The 22,783-nt window shown below is 37.3% G+C and overlaps 1 protein-coding gene across 2 annotated transcripts in view; it reads left to right on the top strand.

The window, feature by feature from the left end:
• Nucleotides 1–22,783, top strand: part of LARS2 (leucyl-tRNA synthetase 2, mitochondrial) — a 111,285-nt gene that overhangs the window by 71,882 nt on the left and 16,620 nt on the right. For both annotated transcript variants that reach the window (XM_034760969.1, XM_034760970.1), the window contains exons 13-19: nucleotides 3,194–3,292; nucleotides 6,624–6,761; nucleotides 8,649–8,752; nucleotides 9,835–10,017; nucleotides 13,592–13,761; nucleotides 14,268–14,345; nucleotides 16,410–16,521. In XM_034760969.1, the coding sequence (XP_034616860.1) occupies nucleotides 3,194–3,292; nucleotides 6,624–6,761; nucleotides 8,649–8,752; nucleotides 9,835–10,017; nucleotides 13,592–13,761; nucleotides 14,268–14,345; nucleotides 16,410–16,521 (884 nt within the window). The remainder of the gene's footprint in view (nucleotides 1–3,193; nucleotides 3,293–6,623; nucleotides 6,762–8,648; nucleotides 8,753–9,834; nucleotides 10,018–13,591; nucleotides 13,762–14,267; nucleotides 14,346–16,409; nucleotides 16,522–22,783) is intronic.

Genomic DNA, 22,783 nt, shown 5'->3' with positions numbered 1-22,783 from the left:
TCAACAGCAGAGTTAAAGCAAAGGTTGTAGTGTATATTGAGTTGTTTTATTTACTTTTGTTAAGGAAACTAACATATTGATCAATTAATTAATAAGTCCAACAACAGAGATAAGATGGTGCTACTGCAGTAGAATCTTTTATAAAGATTTACATGCCTGCTGCATTTTACACAGCAGCAAATAATTCAAGTTGAAGGAGTTAATAGGTGTATGATTCAGATTTTGATCATACAGTTTGTTTCCCAGCTCTTTAAGAAGAAGCATATAGTTCAGATTTAGAAAGATACAAATTCATTAGAGAAAACAAGATGTCTCCAGAACTGGTTGAGTGTTGGGTACGTTGGAGTTTGTGCTCACCTTCTGCAGGTGGAGGGAAGAGAACCCGAGGAATCCCTGATAGAAACCCTTTCCTTTCCAGGCATATAGTGAAACCCTGCTGTCAGCAGAGCTGGCCCAGCGAGCAGGGCATTGTCAGGCTGCCATGCAGGAGAACCAGGGACATAAAGTGACCTTACGGCTCTCACTCTTCATAACACAGAAACTGTAAATCTGTTACTTTGGAAGGTTAGCGTATTAGCGTGATTCTCATTTGTAATTAAGCGGCTTACACAGGGCAGTTCTGTGGCTTACTGGAAACGTGTTTGACTTGATGATGATATACGTTTTAAGTAAAGGAAAGACATACATCTGCATATTTCTGCAAAGAAAATGTCATTTCAGGTAGGCTTTTTTAAACACTGCACAGTAACTTGTTAAGGAGTACGGGTATTTCAAGGCAGTCTGACTAAATGAATTGTAATATTGAAGTAATGCTCTCAGCAATATCTTCTAGTCTGAAATCCTTGATTCCTACTGAAATCTTTGTTGCCCGCACTCCAGGCTTCCCACTGATATAAATGTTGAAATGCCTTTGTTGTGAAGAGGGAACACTAGTTCTGATCTCCTCTAGACTATATACTCCATCTACATGCAGTATTTAATAGCTGGGATTAGGTGGATTAACAGGATGAATAGAGATGGGAAGCTGAGGTGACTGTGGTTGTGGACATAAGATGTGGAGTTCTGAAGCTGTAACCAGTCATGAGTGGAAGGATGTGCATAATGACTTCACAGTAGTTAAAAATCATTCAGTGAATAGGCAAATGTCTGTCGTCTGCATGGCTAGCTATAGGCTATCAGTAGCCGGAGTATAGTGGCTTGCATGCTGTCACTATGTTAAAAACATAAGAAGGTCAAACTGGGTCAGACCAATGGTCTATGTAGCCCAGTATCCTGTCTTCTGATAGTCAAACGCTTCAGAGGAATGAATAGAACAGGGTAAACTTACCAAGTGATCCATCTCCTGTCATCCAGTCCCAGCTTCTGTACACCAGAGGTTTAGGGACACCCAGAGCATGGGGTTGTGTCCCTGACCATCTTGGCTAATAACCATTGGGTGACCTGTCCATGAATTTACCTAGTTATTGAGCCATAGCCAGCTAGGATGCAGGGAATTGCATAACTGCTATGTTAAGTATCCCAGAAGTTGATAGGCTGAGACAATTCTGTTATAATATAATACAATATTTATTTATTTTGTAATAAACATATTATCCTAGTCTCTGAGCACATGTACAGTATTTAATATAATTAATTCTTTAAACTAAAAAGTCAACTAGAAACAAGATGCCTCCACTGCAGTTATCCAGCTACAAGTAAAAGCTTGTTAAGAGATGGGCCTTGCACATAGATCAGACTGTAGAGAAAATTAGTGGTACTTCCCTAAACTATGCCAGCAACCCAAGCTCATCTACTCATGTTGCCAGAATGAGGCACCACTCAGGGTGAATTATGCAGATATTAATGTAATTGCCTCTCTCCTGTCTTATTTGTTTTGCTCAGTTAAGACACTGAATTATCATTGGTTTCAGAATTAGCATCCTATTGAGATGACTGTTTCAGACTGTTTGCAAACTCAGGCAGATGTGACTGTATTAACTCACATTTGGTTCACATTTTGAAGGTTAACTCCACAGTTGTAAAGGCTAGAGACTTTTTTTAATGGAAGTTTAGATTCTGGAGCATGAGATAGCAGTTACCAAGTAAAAATTCTGGGGTGCTAACCTGACATCACCACAGCAGTCCAACCCCCTGCCTTGCACCATGCATTTCAGGGTAGCAAACTTGGTTTAAGTCATCTGAGAAAGGAAAGGAAAGGCTTTCTACTAATCACACTCAGACAAGTCCTCTGATACTTACCACTAAATACATGCATCTCTCATGCCTCAGACGACTGGAAATTCTGTAGCAAATATGCAGAGAGAGAGGTGGTGTCTTAGGTAGTCAGGACCCAAGTCATATAAAGGCTTTATAGACCAAAGACTCACCACACCCAGCAGTGACTAGGAAGCCAACGTTGCTGTTGAAGAGCTTGTTTAATATGCTCTCTATGGTTTACACTCTCAAGCAGGCAGTCTCATGGTGTGCTAGCTGAAGCTTCCAAGCACAGTAACAGATTAGAGTTACAATTTTGTAGGTGTTAAACAGCCAGTTGACGTTCTTTGTGTTATATATAGTGCACATAGGTTTGCAGCAGGTTGCAAAATTTCATTTGTATTATAAATTTATCATTATTTTAGAAGATACATACTTAAATACTGAATAGTTGCAATAAATGCAAACCTAGTTTTAAAAAAGTTTCCTCCTGCTGTTTGTTTCCATGAGCAAATTATTTCTATTCATGCGGGAAGGAAAAACTATTCCAGCTTTTAACTTCTCATTTTGAATCTGTTTTAGTCTTTACCTTCAATATAATACCTAGCAAATATTGATTAGTTCTAGCAGTAATCATGAATTAAAATATTACAATGACTGGGAAAGATTTGATCCTTCTCAGTGAAAACTGGAATTAAACTAAATTTGTTTTTCCTGCAAATAAGTGGAATCCCAACTAATCAGGAAAAACAGACCATTTTATAAAACCAGAACCAGTGAAATGCAGCCTACCCTACTCTTTCTACTGGAAGTAGTCATAAATGATAGTACCGGAAGAATGTACTGGTTTTTGAGTATCCTTCTATTTAATGGCAAAATACTTTTTCCTTTCTCTTGGGCTTTCATAGCATTTTTTTTATTAACTTCAAGATGTGAAAAAAATCAGCATGTGATTTTTTATTTTTCATCTAGGAGTGATGAAAATTTTTCTATTCCCCAGGTGCAAAGGACCTGCAAAGAGGGAAACAGACACCATGGATACATTTGTTGATTCATCTTGGTATTACCTGAGATACACTGATCCTCATAACTCTGATAGGTAAGGCATCCAGGCAGCTTGCAGGCAGGCTCTTGGTCTTATGGGTGTTCATGTAACCTGGACCTGTTTTACATAGCAGGAGTAGAAAGAAAAGAAAAAACAAGCAGCCAGATACTCTGGTAGTTCTACTGTCTGCTGGGTGCAGCAGGATGGGAGGTTGTCTGGGAACCCCTTTATGAGTTCCTGATTCTCTGCATGCTGATTGGCCCTACTCAAGTTAGAGTAGCCTTGGGAACTGTTCTGTACTATGGAATAAGGCTAAAACTCCCCTATGGGACATGAAAGGGCTGAGACTACACACTCACCTGATGATCCACAGCTTTTACTCCTTAAGCTGATTACTTCTTCTCCAGCAGTAGACCAAGTCACTTATGTGTGTGGATGTCAGGTGCTTTTCCGTCAACTAAGGCAGAAGCAGCTTGTGTAACTTCTGTAATGTGGACAAAGCCTTTAATTTTCTCTTTGTTGTTGCTGGTGTGCTTACATTCTGCCACTATCTAAGAATATAGCTAACTGGCTGCTTCTGGGATTTATAGCAACGCATCCAGCTGGCAAGAGCTGACGGAGAAGGAAAGAAGTGAGAAATCAAGCAATTTCCCCCAGAGACCAAAATTAAGAAAACCACCAATCTATGCTAGCCAGAGTCGTGCTAATTTAGGTCCAGAGCTAAAGTAAAGTATCATCATAGTGGCCTGTTGCCATCTTACTATTTCAGTTAAATACAGTATTACAAAAGGAAACTCTAGATATGCTATGCATTTGTGACCATAAAATAGGGCAGTGTGAGAGACAGACAAAGTTATTTATCTGTTTACTTACTCCATCTTCTATCATACTAGCAAAGCTGATTGTGCCCTGGAGGTTGTGTCAAATGCAGCATTAAAGCAGGCTGAACAAAGGCTGACTCAACAGTCCAAAATGTATTTTCTATACACTGTCCAGATTAGATTGCTGTCTGCAGTTGCTGGACAGCCAGCCTATGATTACTGTCTCTTGAATATTTTATGAGCCGTTCTGTAGGCAAAAGGCTAGCCATAAATTAGATAAGAAGTATCACTGTTTGGGTTACTAAGTCTTCACACAGATATATAGGGAAAGTGTCTGATAGAATGGCTTCAGTGTGTCCAGCGAATTGTACTATGTGATGATCCTATGATAGGCAAACCCGGCTGTTGGGATCTGTCTTGTTTTACATGCCAAGGTTTCTGATTTAGAATCTGACCTCCATTGGGTGGGGGAGAGAGACATTTTTGTTGAAAATTCTTGTCTACTTTATTTAAAAAGAAAAAAAAAAAAGATCCTGGTCAGTGGGTCTTTTTTTAAGACAAACTCAATCATTAAAACTATTTACATGTTTGTTTTGGTTAGCTGCTTTTTATCTGACATGAGATATTAAGACATCCACTTGCTTCTTTTGGTGGGGGAGGAAAAGGAGTTGATGAAGAGTTTTGGTTATAAAGACTTGGGGGATATGGAGAGGATTTCATTTATTGGTCCTAGTTGTCTTTCTGCTACAGGTGGTGCTTGTGCCCTGAGCACAGTCTGGGTGTGTATTGATATACCATTAAGTAACGTCTTTGGAATAAATTAATTAAATTATAGAAATAACATATTTTAAATAGAACTGGACCCAAAACAACATTCTGAACAGGATTCATTGCTCAAACTACACATGAACTTTTACTGGTTTAGTTAAACCAGTGCAAACCCCTGTGTAGACACACTCATTTCTCATCAGCTTAAACATGTTCTTAATGGATGTGAATTACATCGAAATAAGCTTGATTTCTACTGAAATAAGAGTGCCCACATAGCATTTTGCACAGGTTTAACTAAATCAGTTAAAATCATACCTTTAGATCAGGTCTATGCTATACAAAGTTTTATCAGCATAGCTGTGTCAGTCAGAGGTGTGAAAAAAAATACCACCCTAGCCAATGTAGCTATGATGTGACAAAAACCCCAGTGTAGATGCAGCTGTGCCAACAATAGAGTGTTTCTGTCAGCAGAGCTAGTATCATTCCAGGAGGTGGTGTTACTATGCCAACGGAAAACCTCCTTCTGTTGGCATCTGCTGCATCTACACAAGGGGGCTATGCTGATATAACTGTACACCCAACACATTTGTAGTTTAGATAAGGCCTTAGTTAAACAACATATAGACAAGCCCTTATTTTTATGGGTCAAACTCTAAACACCAAATCTGGACACAATGAACTTAAGAAAAGCTCAGATCTGCATTTTGAAACTTTATGTACAACAGTGTTGAGATTTGGATTTGTGACTAGTTATAGATAGGTATATCTCCATAATCTATTATATCTCTTAGAACTGGAAGGGACCCTGAAAGGTCATTGGGTCCAGCCCCCTGCCTTCATTAGCAGAACCAAGTACTGATTTTGCCCCAGATCCCTAAGTGGCCCCCTCAAGGATTGAACTCAAACCCTGGGTTTAGCAGGCCAATGCTCAAACCACTGAGCTATCCCTCCCTCTACATTATGGACATGTGAATTCCTGATCAAGGGTTTTATTCCAGGCTCATCTCTAATTAAGGAAGCATAACTAATGTATAACAAAATAAAATCACAGTTCTGATACAAGCTGAGGTAGTCCAATAGGTACATTTGCTAAAGAGTGGGGCTATAAAACATGCCTTGAAGAGACATAGTTACTTGAAGTGGTGTAAACCAAAACAGTATCTTTAAAGTTTGTTTACGATGCCCCAAATGAATATTCCGAATATGCTTTTTAAACACTATAATAAATGTCATGCTGCCCTCTAATGGTGGCAACACAAACCTTCAATTTTAAATAAATAAATGAAATCATTCCAATATTTTTAAAATTGGTTTATTGTTGTATATTTTGGAGAATAATATATAGCCATATATATACATTTTATATATTTTTCCCCCACAAAATATCAATTTGTAACCACAAAAAGCTAGAACAGATAACCACAACCCAGTTATAAAAGTTCCATAGAAATCGGGCAAATATTTCCATAGCATTTTTTTAGTTTTTAGGTGGTACATGTGAACTGATAGTTATACATCTAAGATATTATATGTAAATTATATTCCAGTGGATCTTTCTCCATAGCTTTTAAAAATTCTCACACAGATTTTTGTAATTTAACCAAGTCAAACATTGCTTTTTAAAAATAAGGAATTAAGTCATTAGCAAAATTAATAGAATGTAGTTTAAGATGCACATGCAGCTCACTGTGAACATCTATTTCCAGACAAGTCTTATTGGAGGTGTCCCAGTAAAGCTGTTTTTTCCTTTTGCTTTATATTTAATGTATGCTTTCTGTTACTTTGTGTTTTAGGCCTTTTAATAAAGCCTTGGCCGACTACTGGATGCCTGTGGATTTGTACATTGGGGGAAAGGAACATGCAGTTATGCATTTATACTATGCTAGATTCTTGAGCCATTTTTGCTATGATCAAAAGATGACCAAACACAAGTAAGTATTATTTGATTTTTTATGAAAAATAATTCAAGCATCAGTCTCAGACTGCATCTGGCATCCACAGGCATGAATGAAATTTTATAGAGCTAGAAGAAGCAGACGTCCCAATATTATTTTCAATGGTATATTTTTCATTTCATTCTCTGAGCCTGAATTTTCTTCCTCGTCAAGTTTAGCTAAATGATCAGTTTCTTACAGTCTGTATTGCATTTGTTGTTTGTGTACATATGTCTTGTGAATATTTACTGGCTCAGGGCACAAGTAGTAAAATTTTGCCTTAGGCCCTCATCCTGCAGAGAATTACACACGTTTAACTTTATGCACTGTGAGTAGAGCCATTAATTTGACCATGCTTAACTTTATGCACCGTGAGTAGTCTCATTAATTTAAATGTAACTATTAATTGTGGAGAGTTAAGCACTTGCATAAGTCTTAGGATTGGGGCTAAATGTATAAAATAGATCCTGATAATGTAGTATTCTGCCTAAATCCTTTGGAAATGTTTTTTTAAAAAATCAAAGCAACTATTTTTACCTGATAGCAATTTTAAATTGTATTTCCTTTAACCAGCAGATGGAGTCATCCCAACATTGTTCCTAGGGTGAAACCCTTTTGAGCAACAGAAGAAATTCAGTACTGATTTGCTATTTGTTTCTAAGCATTGCCTTCTCCCCCAGATCTTTTCACAGGCTGAGCATTTCTGATTTTGGGCATGTCTCCATCCTTCTGTACTCTCCCACTTGAATCAAATATGTTTCCTTTTTTTCTTTTTCCCCGTATATGGTAAAGTATTTTGTACTGCATCTTTGAACCTCTCTCCCTGTAAACAGAAATTGGAAATGCACATTCCTACATTTAACTTTTATCAACATGGCATCTGACCTGAACTAACGCTGTGTCATGAAAAGACAAGCGTTCCCTGAAAAATTACCTCCAGTTGGGACATTTACCCAGTTTTTGATGCTCTGATTATTTAGTTAACGTTCCCATATTTGGTAAAATATGGTAGTTATTTAAATTCAAGAGAAAGGCATATGTATTGGGGGAGAAAATTAATTGTTTTATTTTTCACCTTTTTGTCATTTTTTTAACTGTTTTAATTAATGTTTTGGGAGGGCTTGCTCTCCTGAAATAAGGAGCAAAGACTCAATTTATGAACTCTCATCTTATGATTACCTTGGAAAACAATTATTTTAGGATTGGATCACTTCTTTTTTAAGATGTTCTCTTGTTCTTATGATCCAGTTGCAGTTTTTGCATCTTTAAGTGCCTTTAATTTATTGTAGGCAATTTAAGCAATTGAGTTTGTCAGGTAGGTTATGAAGTACCATTTGGAAGGTGCTCATAAAGACACTCCAAGTGTTCCTCTGTTAAATTAGGTAGTTGTCAAAACCAAGGTTAATAGTAGGGGTTATGTAACTAACATGTAGACAGTTTACCCTTATCCCACATCTGCCTACTGTGGGATTCTTGTACCTTCCTCTGAGTTGACTGGTGCTGGTGACTGCCAGAAATAGGACACTGGACTCTGATCCACTATTGCAACTCCAGTGTTCCTGTGCTGTGGGAACACTCAGAAGGAGGACCTAGGTTTGTAAAAGAAAAGACATTTGTTCAAACATGAATATTTGAGTGACAGAAAGACGGATGCAGAAAGTGACTGGTCAGATTGCTTTTTTCATAAATATTTTTCTCCCCCATTAAATTTTCTCTTTAAAATATCCTTTGATTTTTGCAGGTGACAGCTATTTCAGTTGTCAGTGTGACATTCTTCTTTCATTAAATAATTGTCTAATTGAGTTCAGCCTCTAAAGCTTACTGTAAAATGTGCTTTTGACAGCTATTTTCAACAGACGGGTTTCCTTTTCCTTTCATCCTCAGGGAGCCTTTTTATAAACTCTTGGTTCAAGGTCTTATCAAGAGTCAGACATATAAACTAACAACAACAAGCCAATATCTGAAGAGAGAGGAAATTGATCTCACTGGTAAGAGACCGTATGGGATGACCAGCACAGGTGCATCCAGAAAAGTCAAGGGCTAGTTCAGTGAAAAAGGATGTACAAGTCATAGTGCATGGAAAATTCATCAGTGAGGAGTGAATTCTTGTAATCATTAAACCGGAGATTGACTTTTGTGTGTGTTCTGGACTCGTATGCTTAATGCTGAATCCACATACAGAGAAAATACTACTCCAATTGCCTGTAACCATTACCAAACACAATATTTCTGCTATATTTGTTTTTACTTAAGCCTGTTCTATGTCCAAAAATGACTAAAAGTGAGTATCTTATGGAGGCCATTCACTAGCCCATGTGAAAGGAGTTGGTGGTCTCAATTCCATTCCTAGTAGACTGATGTCCACATTACAAAACCATTAGCACAGTCAACACCATTGTTGGCAATCTGAACAGATAAGATCTAGATAGAATGGGCATAGAATGAACTTCTCTCCAATGCTTACATGCGATCCTTGCAGAGCAGTTTAAGAAAACATATGTTTGCTACTGCCTGTGCTATACTTGTACCTTGTATAAAAGGCAGAGTTTGTGTGCAGTAAGGAAATCTGCACTGGTGTAGCTCTACACCAGTGCAAACTCCCCATGTAGATGGATACATTGTAAAGCGGTGCTTGCACTGATGTGATTTACTCTAGCTGAAACCTGCAAACTTGCTGTCTATAAACATCCAAAGATGGAATCAAGGTAAATTTGCTCCAGTGGAAGTACACACCAGTACAGCACATCTACGCAGGAGGTTTGCATTGAGATAGCTACACTAATGCAAAAATCCTAATGCAATAGATTTAGCTTGCACGAGCACTGGATTTAGCTTTATAAAACGGAAGAAAGACATTTTCTCCCCTGCGTGATGGAAACATTATAATATTACTTCAGTAAAGATATGAAAGTAAAAAAGTTTTTTGTCTTATTCTCATAATTGTTTTTTTCTCTTTCAATTATATGAGGCCATCAGAGAAGGGATTAGAAATAACCTAGTATTAAGTTTTGCTGCTCCAGATGTTTGTAGAACCAAATTAGTTATTATTGTATATGTTCTATATATTTAGGGACTGAACCAGTTCACATAAAAACCAAAGAGAAACTTCAGGTTACATGGGAAAAAATGAGTAAATCCAAGCATAATGGGATAGATCCTGAGGAATTAGTAGAGCAGTATGGCATAGACACTATGCGACTGTACATACTGTTTGCCGCGCCTCCAGAACAAGACATCTTGTGGGATGCAAAAAGTAAGTCAAGTTGTTTTGATTCTTTCCTCCTCTTGGTTTATTTCTGTTTGAAATACAGTTTGTTGTTTGTGATTTGGAGAATTGAATGTGAACAGCTGATGTAATGAGAAGATTACACTGGCTGTCTTTCTAAAACGGGACCTTTGTTGGGATCAAAGATACTTTTGTTAGTTATGTATGTATTTAACATTAATAATAGGAACAAAAGTGGACCTCTGATCTCATATGCTGGGTCACATTCCTCTCTCTGAGAGTGACCAGTACCAGATGCTTCAGAGGACATTGCAGTCTTCCCTTGGTTAGTGGTTGGCTTAATTCCTAAAGCATGAGGGTTTATATTACTTCTCAAAAATATTATCCTACCTCATATAATTATAGATGTTCTCAATATCTATAGAAATGTCTAATCCTTTTCTGAATTCCGGTAAGCTATTGGCTTCAATATTTGGTAGCAGTGAGTTCCACAAGTTAATGATGCCATTTTTTGAAAAGTATCAGAGGGGTAGCCGTGTTTGTCTGGATCTGTAAAAAGTGACAGAGTCCTGTGGCACCTTATTTGTCATGTTTTGAAAAAGTATTCCTTTTAATCATCTTTACATATGTTGCCTTCAGTTTCACTAATTGTTCTTCTGTTATGGGAGCAGGTAAATATGACCATCTGATTGACCTTTCTAGGAGTCATTAATTTCTGACAATGGGTTCTTCAGACTTTCGCATATAATCAAAAATTAGATTAGGTCATTCTGTTCCAGGCTTCATATTGAAAAGAATGTTTTACATTGGGAAGGTTTCTACAGAACTGAACAATCTTTTCTATAAAGGGTGTTCCAACATGAGGCTACTGCATAGGATCTGAAGCAATATTAAGGATGATGTGTCTCTAATATCCTCTGACAGACACAGCTGCAACACCACTGCATACATACATCTCTGTAAGGCTGTTGAAAGCAAGGATCTGCAATATGGCATCTTCGCTGCACACTAGAATATTAGTCTTAGGCAGAAAAAAGCCTGCAGAAATGTTCCATTATTATGAAGACATCCTGTACACTGAGGGAAATGGAAGCAGAGAGAAAAAAACTAAGCAACCTTTTATAAGTCTTTTCCTTCTGTTTTAGCTTATTTGAACTATGATCTTTGTAGTTTATGAAAATAGTGATACCACAGAACTGGACTACATGTCCACTTTGTAAATTGAGAAAATTATCTTTAAGAAGCTAATTTTGCAAGACAGTGTTAATTAGGCTACAGACTTGTTTAGGAAGCACCTCTCTCCCTTCTTCCCTTACAAACCTCTTAAAAGCTAAGATCAGGTGTGTGTAAAAAATAGCTCCTTTGGTAATAATTTCTTACCCCAGTCTCTGAATCTCTCTCCTTACCAATGACTTAGAAAGCAGCTATTTTAAGATTAGATCACCTCCTCCTTTTTAATACAGTCTCTCTTGTTTTCATGATGGGAGAATCCATTTGGAGCTTTAAGCTGCTTTAATTTATTGTAGACATTTATGCAACACAGCTTGTTAAATGGGCTCTGAATACCATTTGAAAGATGCTGATAAAGACACTTAGATTGTATGCTGTTGAGTTACATAATTGATGAAACTAGGGTAAATAATGGATCCTACAAACACACAAAACATGTACAAGTGTCTGTCTAGTTTCACCCCTTAAATGTGACTTGCTTATGGGGCTCTGCCTTTTCTAAATGAATGTGCAGCCCCAATGCCATCTTAATTTTAATTTCTGTTTTCTGTCTGCCTTCATAATATTTGGTGTGCACAGGAAAATGCATGCATTTCTTGTCACACAGAATTTCAATAAAACATCTAACTACATTGTTTTAAAAAATAAATGTTTTTAAATGATTTGTTCTACCTCTTCGTTCTTTGTTTGATCAGCATCTTATAGTGCAGCCTATACCAACTACAGTTCAGGCTAGTGTGTATCACTACCTTTTTTTATTCGCTATGTACCAAACTACCACATTTCTAACAACAAACTTTTGGGGGTAGAGTTGATAACATTTTTTGTGTTAGATTCCTATCACAATCCTTTCCTGAAAGCACAAGACTGAGAGTCAGTAGGTTCTATTCCCGCCTCTCGTGGAGTCTCCTGCCCTTGCTAACATTTAGTAGTGCCTTACTCTGTGAGTAATCTTATTGAAATCAGGCTCTAAGTGAGTCATCCAGTGTTACACAGCCTTTTTGCTGTTGTTTCCCCTTCTTGAAAATGAGAATAATGAAACTTTATCCCCTTTTTGTAAGTGCTATGCAGTCCTTGAATAAAAGGTGTTATTTTGCAAAGTATTATTACAGTTTGATGGTTATATTATACACACATTCTTTCATACGTACAAGCACAGATATCTTATACAATGCTAGGAGAAAAGCATTTTGCCATTCAGACAAGTTTCTTGTCAAATACAGAGTAGTTTAAAGAAAGATATTTTTTGAGAGTCACCTCTTGTTAAGGGAATATTGGAAAAACAGTAAAGAAATAGTTAACAAATTTTCAAAAAGAAAATGGGAAGGAAAGATAATGAAAACAGTGTAATAAGCCTTCTGTAAACACTGTCTAAGGCCTGTCTTCTCCTTACAGTAACAAAATAATGTACATTCATCGTGAAGGAGCCACACTGGTAAACATAGCATTGGCTTATTTTTGGCAAGAAACTTTGCAATATTATGTAATAACACTGGGTCAGCTACTTGGCCTCATTAAAGCTGCTTTACACTTTTCCAGTGATGTAAAACAGCCTTAAATCTATTGTAACCAGACATTTGGGGATCATCTCAGGATGGGGAATTCCCAGGTGGTGTAGCAGCTCTTATGCCACCCACTCATCCCTCACCACTTCGCTCCTCCCCTCCACTGCTCTCAAGTATAGACGTGTGGCCTGAGCACTGTTGTACTCAAACTGTCCCCAGCTAGAGGAGCAGCCTCAGAGGCTGGGACAACTTAAAGAGTCTGGACTGGTGACCCCAAGGATTAGGGAGGACATAAAAGTGGCTTATAGCCACCCTTTGCAGTCCCTGCTCCCCAAACTGAGCTGGGTGCTAAATAGATGATCCCAAGTAATCTGGCCCTTTGTCTTTCATTACCGTGGCAGACGCTATATATTGATATGTCAGTATCTATGTGTAATTTCTGTCATCACTATAGAAGAAAGTTTAAAAGAAACATCTCCATTCAGGAGTTTGTCCCATCTTTCTTGCAAATAAAAGCATATAAAAAAAGCCTGTTTTCCTGAGTAATTGGCAGGTCAACTGAGGTTATTCTTACATTAGCTTGATAGTGGATTGTATTATACAGTTAGGATAATACATTGAACTGCTACTTAGAAAATATTCTTGATTTTCAGTAGTGTTCATTTGTCTTCATTAAAGCAACCTAACAATTTTTTAAATGTATTTTCAATTACACTGAGGTTTTTCTTGCAACATGTAATTTCCCCTTCAACGTTCAATGGTATGGAAATCTGTGGTACAATTTTTTTTCTGTTTCTTTTTGATGTGTTGGCTTCATTCATTACAACTCAAGTCTCCCTCTTTCTGAAATCTGTCATTAAACTCAGCTGATGCTGTCCCTGGTGTACGAAGATGGCAGTCACGCCTTTGGACCCTAGCAACCAAATTTATAGAAGCCAGGACTTCCAGCACTGTGCCCAATCCTCAGCTGTTGAACGAGAAGGAGAAGGCTGAAGCCAAAAAGATCTGGGAGCAGAAGAACCTTGTGGTCTCTGAGGTTAAAAGAAACTCTTAACTATTTTGAAAATGACTAGATAGATTACTAGTGTTGTTATATCATGCACCAGCAGAGTGCCTGACTTCTTGTGTTAGCAGGTCAAAAAGTGTGTCTTCAGATTATTCCATCATAAACTATTTTAACTGGGAAACTTTCTCTGCGTAAGCCTGGGGAGAGTGAGGTCTGGATAAGCATGTTTTTTCATAATTTAATTTATCACAGGAATATCACCTCCGCAGATTGCATATGGGGTGTGTGTGTGATATTGTTTTGAGAGAAAAGTGTGTGATATTATTTTGAGAGAAAGGTAATACTTAGTCCTGTCACAAGTGCAGGGGACTGGACTAGATGACCTCTTGAGGTCCCTTCCAGTTCTATGATTCTATGTGTATGCACATTGCAATTTGTAGCTGATTGTTAATGTTGTTTTTTTTCTAAAAAGCAAAATGCTCAGTATATGGAAATTGTAAGTAACTAATGAAAGTGAACATTTTTTGTATAACTAGGTAACAAGTTACTTCACAAAAGATTACTTGTTTAATGCTGCAATCTCTCGACTGATGGGCCTCACTAACTTACTCTCAGTAAGTATGACATCTAAAAGAGCTTATGCAATAACCTCTTTTTCAATCTCTGGACATACAACTCTACAGCCAAAATAGGAGCATAGCCTTTGTCTATCTTATATCATATTATAAATAATTACTACCATTACTACAACTATTGCTTTTATGGCCCCATAAACTTGCATGGTACATCAATTCAAATGAAGTGCACACTACTATCAGGTGTATTATATATTGCTATGAATAGCTTAAAGAGGAATCTGACTAACATTAAAACTTTTTAACTAAAGTGGGTTATTTAATTTGAATATCTTCCATTCCATTTGTGGACCTATGCAGAGAAACATACATACATATATAGAAAGGATCTAAACCACCTGATTGTTTTGTTGTTTACATCTGTGTCCAATAATTTCAAGGGAAGCCCCTTTGAGTTCTTCATTCAGTTTTGTTTTAAATTAGAAGTTAGTCTTTTTAAAGAAATTAGTTACAATAATCATTCCAATAAATAAAAAAGAAATATTGTTACTACTGATGGGCAAAATCACAAATCCCTTGCATTCCTCTGAGATCACTTTCAGCACTAGAGCTTTTTGACATTAAGAAAGCCTGGAAAATCTTTTTTTTTTTTTTTAATAAAATAACTTTAATTTGGCCCTCTTAATTTGAACCATCATACTGCAGATTAGCCAAGTGGTAATAGGTCAAATATAATAACTGTTGCCTTTATTATTGTGCTATACTTGATTGAGGAAATAATTCTGTTTAATTTTACAGTGACCAAAATTAGAGGTCAAATTAAACATTGATATTTTTCATCTTTGATTGCAATTAATTGTAATTAGACTTTAACTTGTGATTCTAAGCCAGTTGTTGGTTAAATTACAACACTTAACACAAGTCCCCCTAAGACATATGCAAATACTGTATTGAAATAGCAAAAATCCTAGAGATTACATAGTTCATGGGAATGAAAATGTGAGGTTTTTTCTCCAGATCAGAGATTCATATCACTTCAGACAAACATCCGAATACTTGAACACCACTCTAAATTCTGTGGTCAAGAAATAAGGGTGGGTATCTTTCAAGCACAAGTTTCCTTGTAACATTTCAGTACTTCCTCTTTCAATCCCAGCTGAAACCAGGAAGTGTGGAGATGTGTGAAGATTAAAATTTGACGAAAAACCAAGTACTAAACTTAGTCAAGCCCTAGACAAAGATGAAGAATTGAATATACATAGAAACTGAACCATCCTCATCATTGGAGATGGTTCCTCCAGCTCAGAGTGGAAGCATGCTGGCAGGGCAGAATAGGGGAAAGCTTGCATTGCTTCCACCTAAGTTCTACCTTTTCTAGAGATAAATGATAAACAGGGGAATTCAGTTTCATATGCTGTCGGTCCGGCACCTTTCACAAGAACTTATAAAGAACCACTACAAAAATAACAAAGACTTGAACCACAAAAGATTTTCCTACGTTTTTCATTCCCACATTTTTTTTAGGTCTCTTTAACTCTATACCAGCTTTTTCTAGACCAGGCCAGGATCCTATTCTAATAACCCCTATCTCAGTAAAACACATGCCATGGTTACATTCCTGGTCTGGCTTAATATTCTGACATGGTTTTTTTAAATGAATTGTGAACTTACTGGGCACTGCACTTCTGGAGGTGTGTGGGAAAACACATTCCAGTACCCAGAATTCTCTTCAAGGCCCCAATCATACAAAGGCTTCCATATGAGCAGACCCCCTACGCCCCCAGAGGTCCAGTCACACTGATCCTTTTTTGGAGTCCAAGTTTGTAGCCATTTTATAAGAGTGCTGGTGCCTGAGCTCTGTGTAAGAGTCTTCTGTGCGCAGCTCTTTCCAGTGGTGCACTTTGGGAGCAAGAATTTGGAATGGTTTCCATTTTCATCCTCCATGCCTTTTTTAAGCTTCTGATTCATTGTAAAATGGGACTTTTTCTGGATTTAGGCATTGATTTATGTTTTTATTATTTCATTCTCTCCATTACAAACTGCCTTTTTATAGGAATATTTATACTTATAATTCCTGTTTCTTTTTCTTCCCCTTTTCCATAGCAAGCCTCTCAACCTCTCATTCTTCACAGTGCAGAATTTGAAGATGCTTTGGCTACTCTTTGTATTATGGTTGCACCTATGGCCCCGCACATAGCCTCAGAGCTATGGAAAGGTATTTGCATAAAATGCTTTTTATTACTCCTGCAGAAAAAATAAGGTTGGGTAAATAATTTCAAAGGAAATTACATCATAATAACTAGATAAGTTTGCAAGAAGCATCTTAAAAACGATGCACCTCCTAGGCACTTTATAGCCCACAGATCAAGACCAGTCCTCTCCTCAGTCAGTCACCATAACCCCCAAACACACAACTTTCCCACCCCAGGGAGTTGGGTTTAGTAATGTCCTCATGCCTGTCATTCCCCTTCACCCATATAATTCCTACAGTAACCTGAGTCTTATAGATTGATCACTCTGCACTTTCTGCTTTCATGATTTATATATATGGTCACATTGTAGTTTTTCTGTGGTGATGATGTGATGGGTGAGGAAAAGGTTACGTTTCTTTGGGTGAGAGGAAAAAGGACCTGCCACACCCAGAAGGACTTGTACAGGCTGTCATGGAGGGAAAAGCTGACAGCTGGGCCTGGGGAAGGAAACAGACCTTTTAAAAGAAGGGTTTTTACTCATCTCTGTGATGAGTTTGGGCTAAGAGGACCCCTATGTGCCAAGCAGCATGAAGGGTTGTGGATTCATAGTACTACTATTGTAGCATCCCCTGGACAACTAGGGACATACTGATGTGAGTTAACTCCTTTAAGGGACTTGAGATAAAACCTTGCTTAAGACTTTCATCAGCTGCGTACCCTAATATCTGAACCCCTAAGTTGGCCAAACCGTACAACCCTGCTAGAGTTGCCATCAGTAGGGTAAGGGATGTACATACCAGAATTCAGAAGTCAGCAGCAATCATATTAATGATTTGTTGATAGAAATGCCAAGATATATGTGAGAAAATGGGAATATATTCCCTTTTAAAGTTGGCCACGATGGACTGTTACCTTGGGCATTGCATTTTATGAAGCAACGTTCAGAAGCAAAGATCTTCATGCTGTAGTTGTTTGACTCAGCAGAGCTACTACAATAGATCCTCAAGCGTTAAGAACAACTCAGGAATGGAGGTTGTTCATAACTCTGAAATGTTCTTAACTCTGAACAAAACGTTATGGTTGTTCTTTCAAAAGTTTACAACTGAACATTGACTTAACACAGTTTTGAAACTTTGCTATGCAGAAAAAAAATGCTGCTTTTAACCATCTTAATTTAAATGAAACAAGCCCAGAAACAGTTTCCTTGCCTTGTCAAATCTTTTTGTTAAACTCTCTTTATATTTTTAGTAGTTTACATTCAACACAGTACCGTGCTGTATTCGGTGTTTTTTTTTTTTTTTTTTTTTGGGGGGGGGGGGGGTCTCTGCCTGCTGCCTGATTACGTACTTCTGGTTCCAAATGAGGTGTGTGGTTGACAGGTCAGTCGGTAACTCTGGTGTTCACAACTCTGAGGTGCTACTGTACGTAGCTTATTTTTCAGAGCCACGTACAGCATTGTAATACTTACTGCCAGAGAAAAGTATTCTTGAGGAGAAATATTAATTTTAGTTGATGGTTTACAGGTAATAGATATTGGAATATTTGTTTATGTGGACATTTTTTCTTGCCTGTAAACCATCAACCAAAATTCATTTTTCTCTTTGTTTGCACAGAAATTACTATAATTGCCACAATCTGATCTTCCAACTGTTTGGAGTTTTTATTGCATCTGCATACAGTGCCAAGCATAATGGGGGCGGGAACACTAACTGAGGCCTCTAGACACAGTTAGTGTGTCTAGAGGCCTCAGTTAAGTGTTCCCGCCCCCATTATGCTTGGCACTGTATGCAGATGCAATAAAAACTGAAATACAAATAATATTAATGAAGAGAGAATTATGAAATATGTTTGGTAAAATGACAAAAACTACCAACATGTCTTGGCTCAGATCTCTCTCTGGTCAAACATAGGACCTGAGCCTGCAAAATACGGAATGCCCTCAGTTCTCATTTAAAGTCTTTAGGAGTTGTGGATGCTCAGTATTTTTCAGGATCTGGCCTATATATGATATGAGAATACAGAGCAAGAACACCAATTAGTGGACTTATGCTCTCTTCTCTTGCTACATATATTTGAAGATGCAGTTGTGTTGTCCAGAGATTCCACCTCATGCACAAATGAGGTTAGCCTACAACTACAAAAACAGTTTGTTTAGATTGCTAAACGCAGAATCATATGGATTGAATATGAGAATTGCTGTATCATCCTGATCATCATTAAACTCTATAGTTAAGCTATTTTATCACGAGAGATCTGTTACTATTATCTGCTTTATATAGTATATAAATCGTGTTACTTGGAGAGGATCCAACATTTGTCATTATTCAATCAAGACATCTGTGAAAAGTATCCATCTAGAGCCAAATTATTCAATAACAGGGAAGCAGGAAAATGTTCTCAAACATATGAGTCTGCATTCCTGATCTTCTAACCCTTGATAATCAGCAATTTCGGCATTTTCTTCAATCCCATTGTATACAGAGGTAAATTCTTGGATTATTTCAAGAACTATAGCTTTAAGATTTTAAAGACAGTCACACGTATATGAGCATAATTTGTAAAGTTATAAGCGATTTGTGTTGACTGTACCTTTTACTTCATATTTGTACACCTCATCATTACAGTTACAATCATACCTACTGGAAAAGAAGTGTTTAATAAGATTTTGGACTTGACAGTTAAACAATCTTTTCACTGTTTTTAAAAAGATAAAAAACATTAATATTAAGATTTTTAAATCCTCCACTTAATCTCTGTTTGTGCTTCAGTTCTCCATCTGCAAAATAGGGGTAATTATCTCTGTGCCTTGGTTTCACAGCCATAAAATAGGTATGATAGTATTTCCTCTCTCCACTCTTTCTGCCTCCTGTATTTCGCTTGTATTCTCTACAAGGCATGGTCTGTGTCTCTTACTTTGTGTTTGTACAGTACCTACCACAGTTGAGCCCCAATCTTAGTTGGAGGTGCTACAGTAATACAAATAGCAAATATATAGCTTTATTACTATCTAAATTTTGGCCCTAACATTTAATCTGATACAGTCCCTTTAATTTACTTTTTGTTTCTTTCAGTAATTAATTTAAGAAGAATTTCTTCTTTCTAAAGATAGAATCAGACAAGTCTTAATAATTGAATAGATATTTTTCCTGTTGGCTAAGAACAACATTGAACAGGAAAACAGATTCTTCTGTTTAACCTGCATCATGTTACACTCCTTTATTTGAACTATCCTTGAAAAGAAATGATTTTGCTGTGTTAATAGTATTTTGCAACTAGGGAGTGTTTATTGGGTAATTAAATATACCTAGCATTTAATGCATTACAGCCTTTAAAAAAGAGAGAGAGCACAGTTTTAATGTTTTGCATAGTACTTTGCAGTGTAATTAAGCTGCTTTCTAGACTGTATTACATTTTAGTAGTATAATCTCATTAATCTTTTCAGCTGCTTCTTGTCACTGACTATGGGTAAGCTTGGCAAAATCCTTTTTTATATATAATTTCAACAGATATTGATTATATTTAAGGATTTTTTTCTATTTTTAATCTATTTATAGCTCAGTGGTTTGAGCATGGGCCTGCTAATAACCCCAAGGTTGAGAGCTCAATCCTTGAGGGGGCCATTCAGGGCTCTGGGGCAAAAATCTGTCTGGGGATTGGGCCTGCTTTGAGCAGGGGGTTGGACTAGATGACCTCCTGAGGTCCCTTCCAACCCTGATATTCTATGATTCTGTGAAATTTTCACAGTTGCAGGAAGTTATGTGGGTCAGACAATAATTATTGAATAACAGTAGACATTGAGATTCCAAACATTAGAGCCTTATAAAGTTATAACTTTATTGTCAATATCAGACATCAAAATATACAAAGTAAATATGTTTAATCAATAATCCAATAATTCCCTAGCAGCATTTTTCTTTCTTTACCTATCTGTACATTTCTATTATTGATGCAAATTATTTTTTGTCTGGGTATACAGTGAAATTAATGTTTTCCAACATTTACCAATAAACATTTAATTCTTCCAAGCTTATGGGCAAGAATGAAGTGTGTAAGAAGATATTGCAACAGACAAATTCTGCTTTAAACTAACATCACTTTTGTATTTCAGTAGCACCAAGACTCCCCAATCAGGGCCCCATTGTGCTTGGCACTGTATACACACATCATGAAAAGACAGTACCTGCCCCCAAAGCTCTTACAATCTAAGTAGGTGACAAAAGACAACAGGAAAAAAACAACAAACAGGCTGGGAGAGCACAAGCTAACATGGAAACAGTTGTGAATAGTGTGATGAGACATCAGCTGCCTAGATATTATCAAGAGTTTTTTAGGCATCACAACAGAGATGATTTATAATTTAGCTTTTAGTCCACCACCTTCTGATTCTTATGGTCCAATGGCAAAGCCCTCAAAATCAGCACTCTGGGTTTAATGTCACAGAATCCCTTTGGTGTAATATTTAGCCTTGTATTATAACCCTTCTTTTTTATAGATTATAATGCACAAGAAAGGAACATTTTTGTAAAATAGAATCAAAAGCCAATACTTTCTGCACATCAGTGATTGAAAACTGCTTTATTTGTTTGGTTTATATGTGACCATTTTGTTTATATATTTCAAGCAGAACTTTGGATAAGCAGAGAAATCTACTTAGGCCTGAGCAGTACATTTTTCCAGTTAGAGTACACCTCTACCCCAATATAACGCAACCCGATATAACACGAATTCGGATATAACGCGGTAAAGCAGTGCTCCGGGGGGGTAGGGCTGCGCACTCTGGTGGATCAAAGCAAGTTTGATATAATGCGGTTTCACCTATAACGTGGTAAGATTTTTTTGGCTCCCAAGGACAGCGTTATATTGAGGTAGAGGTGTATAGGGAAAGGCTGTTTGAATGCTGTCTGATAAATGTATTACCTTTCAGTAGTTGAGCAATAATAACTGAGTAGTTACAGTACTTTGATATTTTTGTATCTTACTTTTTTGGGAAGTGCCCCTTTCTCCAGCTTAGGGCAGGAACTGTTTCCAGTGTCTTTGTGTCAGCTTAATTCTGTTACGCAGTATACACTACGCTGTAGTTTAACCAAAAACCCCCCCAAACCAACAACAATTAATATAGCCCCTCAGTGTGTGAAGAGTTCATCAGGCTGACATACATTTTGGCAGTCTGTGAATACTAACAGGATGAGGAAATCTATTTCCTTCCTGAAACCTTGTATCTGAGGAATATACATGCACCACTGCTAAATTTGAGACTCTTTGTGTGTGTTTGTGCTTATCCAGTATTTTCTCATCCAGGCAAGTATGTGTAGCTGCTTGTTTTGAGAAGTTTCATTTGTGCTAGACCTACTTCTGTCATGAAAAGGTGAAAGTGCCATGTGATATGTGTTAAACAAGCATGGTCACTTCATCCACTTTTCATGATTTATTGAAATTTAGCATAATTACTGGTATTTATGGTGCCATAATTGTCTTGGCAACAAATTAACAGTCATTACAATAGTCTCATTCCTGAAATCCTGATTCAGTTTTAACTCAGTCCTTGCTCAGGGAAAACCTCCACTGGCTGCTGTCAGAGTTTTATCTGAAGAATAAAGGCTAAATAAAAATTCCGTTAAAGTTACTAAAAGGACGGGTAATTTTGCTTTGTCCTTGCACAAACCACATATTTACCATTGATATATTTGGTCTTCATCATCTGAACTATGCTCCTTTCCGAGCTTTCTCACCAGATTTTGACCGTTTATAAATGCCCTGGAAGAGTCTCAGAGAAGTACAGGACAGTGGAGTGGAGTTGTTGTGCTGGAGCAGAGGATTCCTGAGTCATTTATCCTGTGCAGGAAAGAATGACTCAGGATGGCCTAGGACAATGTACCTTACAAGCTAGGTCAATAATAGTAACTGTGCAAAGCTAGTTTAAGTGCAGTGTGTGAAATGTTTTTTGTTTAGTGATACACTTGTATTTTCATGGCTCACAAAACCCAAAGGCCTTTGAGTGCATTGTCAAAGTCCCCACAAAAATCTTAAAGCAGAAATCTCAATAAGCAACATGATCCAATGTAAAAACTTGCCACCAGTTTCTTGTCAGATCAAGAATAATACATCTGTATGAATTGAGAAGGAAAAACCATGGTGAGCCTTGTTCAGAAGGATGCAGTTGGAGTAAGCTAAATGGGAGAACATTCCAAAACTCTGGCTCTAGAAATCTAGGCCTGCATCCCATAAAATTATTTGATGTTTATGGGTTCCTGCTGTGAGACATACAAAATGATCCCCATGGGATTG

The sequence above is a fragment of the Trachemys scripta genome, chromosome 2, assembly GCF_013100865.1.
Source record: "Trachemys scripta elegans isolate TJP31775 chromosome 2, CAS_Tse_1.0, whole genome shotgun sequence".
Classification (NCBI taxonomy): Eukaryota; Metazoa; Chordata; order Testudines; family Emydidae; genus Trachemys; species Trachemys scripta.
This window is presented reverse-complemented; position numbering and strand designations above follow the sequence as displayed.